Genomic DNA, 2,353 nt, shown 5'->3' on the forward strand with positions numbered 1-2,353 from the left:
AAACCCTTCCCCCAAAACTGGGGGCAAGACAAGAACGCCTAACCAGACGACTTGCTCTATCAGAGAAAGGGCAGCCGAACCCATAACTCAGACATTTTTTTTCTCTGAGGGAACTAAGAAATGCTTTAAAAACCAGTTCTAAACACAGCCCCAGGCCTCAGATGGGATCTCGTACCCCATCATTTCCCACCTAGGACTAGCAGGGTGAGCTTGCACTCCTGCTATCTCATCAACAAGTCCTGGGAAACATCCACTCTCCCCCAGATTTGGGAAGAGGCTACCATAGTTCCCACCCCCAAAACCAAAGGAGTCAGGGAAGTACCGCCCCATCTCCTCCTCAGCTGTCTGGCCAGGACGGCCGAGAGGATGGTACTAACGGCTCCAATGGAAATGGGACCCCCACAGAAACACCTCCCGTGGGTACACCAGGGGCATGAGCACAGTGCACAGCATAGCCACACTCTTCAGCCCAATAAGAAACAGGCACATCTGTGGTAGCATTCCTTGCCCTGGAGAAGGCTTTTGAATTAGCAAGTCCTCTTCCCATTCAGGAGGGGCCTGATCCAGAAGGGAATCAGAGGTAAGCTCCAGCTTGGATAGGTGACCACTTTAGGAACAGGACAGCCAGAGTCAAATTCCAAGGTCACCCATCACAGCAAAAGGCCACTAGAAAATGGAATGCACAGGGGTGGGGTTCTCGTCCGCCCTTTTAACACATTAATGTCCGGGTTCCTAACATAAACCCTTTCCCAGTGGGGTGCAAGATCATCTCTATGCAGACGATCTTGCTATCATCTTCGCTGGACCATACTGCCTAATAACCCGGGCATTGTCTGGATCTCGTGGTCTGAGGAGTGTGTAGGGACAGGACTAAGACCTCGGGGCACCCAAAATTCAAAGAAACACAAAGACAATTGGAAACAGTCCAAAATTCCCCCCTTGGCTCACGAATCGATCTAATGGCAGCAAATTCCTGTAAAAGGTCATCCAGGCTCCCAGGAACAAGACCCCTAGAACAAGACAACGAGCTCTTTGCAAACAATTCCTGGTTGTCTCATAACCCATCACTCAAAGAAACACTTTGGGCATGGACTCCCCCACCCTAATTTTGTCGAGCCCCGATAGAGGTTCCATCATGGGCTGTCCATGAAAAAGATCAAAACCCCACACCTAGTCTAAACGGGAGAAGCCCAGAGGGTCATTGCAGCCATCACTCCTCCGGGTATAGAACATACTTCACGGAAAGGATCCCTTGAGCCACAAAGCAGGCGCCGGCTTTGCAGCAAGGGATGCCACAAAATCCATGGGGGTAAAGACACACCTCCTCGTTACAGGCGAGGAGTTGCAACAGGGGAGCCATGGGCACGTGTCCCTGAGGAAGGACTGTGCTCATACATACAGACCCCCGGGCAATGGCCCAGGGATTCTTGCTCGGGTAGAAAATATCATAAACGGGGTCCCCAGCCACATTGGCATCAGAGGGAAGGCTTGCTGACAGCACCCGACATTGGAGGGGTATGCCCCCAAACCCCAATCATACAACCAGCAAAAAATTACTGAAGGGAATGTACGGGGGTGCTCATACTTTTTCCCTGCAACTTCACAGAGCGGAAACAAATCCCCCCCCTCGGCCATTTTTTATGGAGTGGCAGCACGGTAAGGTTGAAGAGTAAGTATCGGCGGGGCAGAATAGGCCCCCGGGCAGCGGGGGGCCCGGCACGGGTGGGCCGGCCAGGGGCCTGGAGTGGTGGCCTCCAAGAGGAACATTTTGAGGGGGGAACCGTGACTCGGGTGAGGACTGTATGGTTCATGGAGAGAGTCGGGGTATAGAAAAGGGGGCTCCTAGGTCAGCATGGCGGCGCGATTGGTAGACTTGACCCTCCGACTAAGTATGCTATCTTGAAAGGATTATATTTTTGTTTAAAAGACCCCTTGTTTATTTTAGTTCATTCTTTGTGATTTTCCTATGGGGGAAACATTTGAAAAATCGAGTAATTGTAGCTAAGTCTGTCCATACAAAGGGGTCACCGCCATTGCTTCTGGAGGGAAAACAAACAACCAAATAGTCAGCCATGTATCATGTAAAACGCCGACTATAAGACTAGAAATTTGGGGGTTCTTTAAAGGAGGAAAAGGGGGTGAGGGGGGCCCGCGCCCGGAACCCTTTTGTGTTCCGCACGGGAGGCGTGCGCTCGCGGCATTCTCGGGGGAATGCCCCCCTAACGGAACCCCGCCTTGCCGCGGTGTGGGAGCTTGAGGCCCAATGATCGGGGGAGCCGGCCCCGAGGGCACCCAACTGGAGGGGTCACCAGGGAGGGATGAGACAAAAGGGTTTCCCTGTGCACCAAGGCCT

At 52.6% G+C, this 2,353-nt stretch overlaps 1 protein-coding gene across 1 annotated transcript in view; it reads right to left on the reverse strand.

Moving 5' to 3' along the window:
• The window catches only part of LOC119596767 (dentin sialophosphoprotein-like), a gene marked incomplete at its 3' end in the record, with an annotated part of 12,852 nt that extends 10,818 nt beyond the window's left edge, over positions 1–2,034 (reverse strand). Inside the window, 5 exon segments of the mRNA XM_037946092.1 lie at positions 404–558; positions 807–870; positions 1,236–1,491; positions 1,656–1,798; positions 2,018–2,034. Of these exon segments, the coding sequence (XP_037802020.1) occupies positions 404–558; positions 807–870; positions 1,236–1,491; positions 1,656–1,798; positions 2,018–2,034 (635 nt within the window).
• Positions 2,035–2,353: the final 319 nt, after the last annotated feature.

Source organism: Penaeus monodon, chromosome 38 (assembly GCF_015228065.2).
Source record: "Penaeus monodon isolate SGIC_2016 chromosome 38, NSTDA_Pmon_1, whole genome shotgun sequence".
Lineage (NCBI taxonomy): Eukaryota > Metazoa > Arthropoda > Malacostraca > Decapoda > Penaeidae > Penaeus > Penaeus monodon.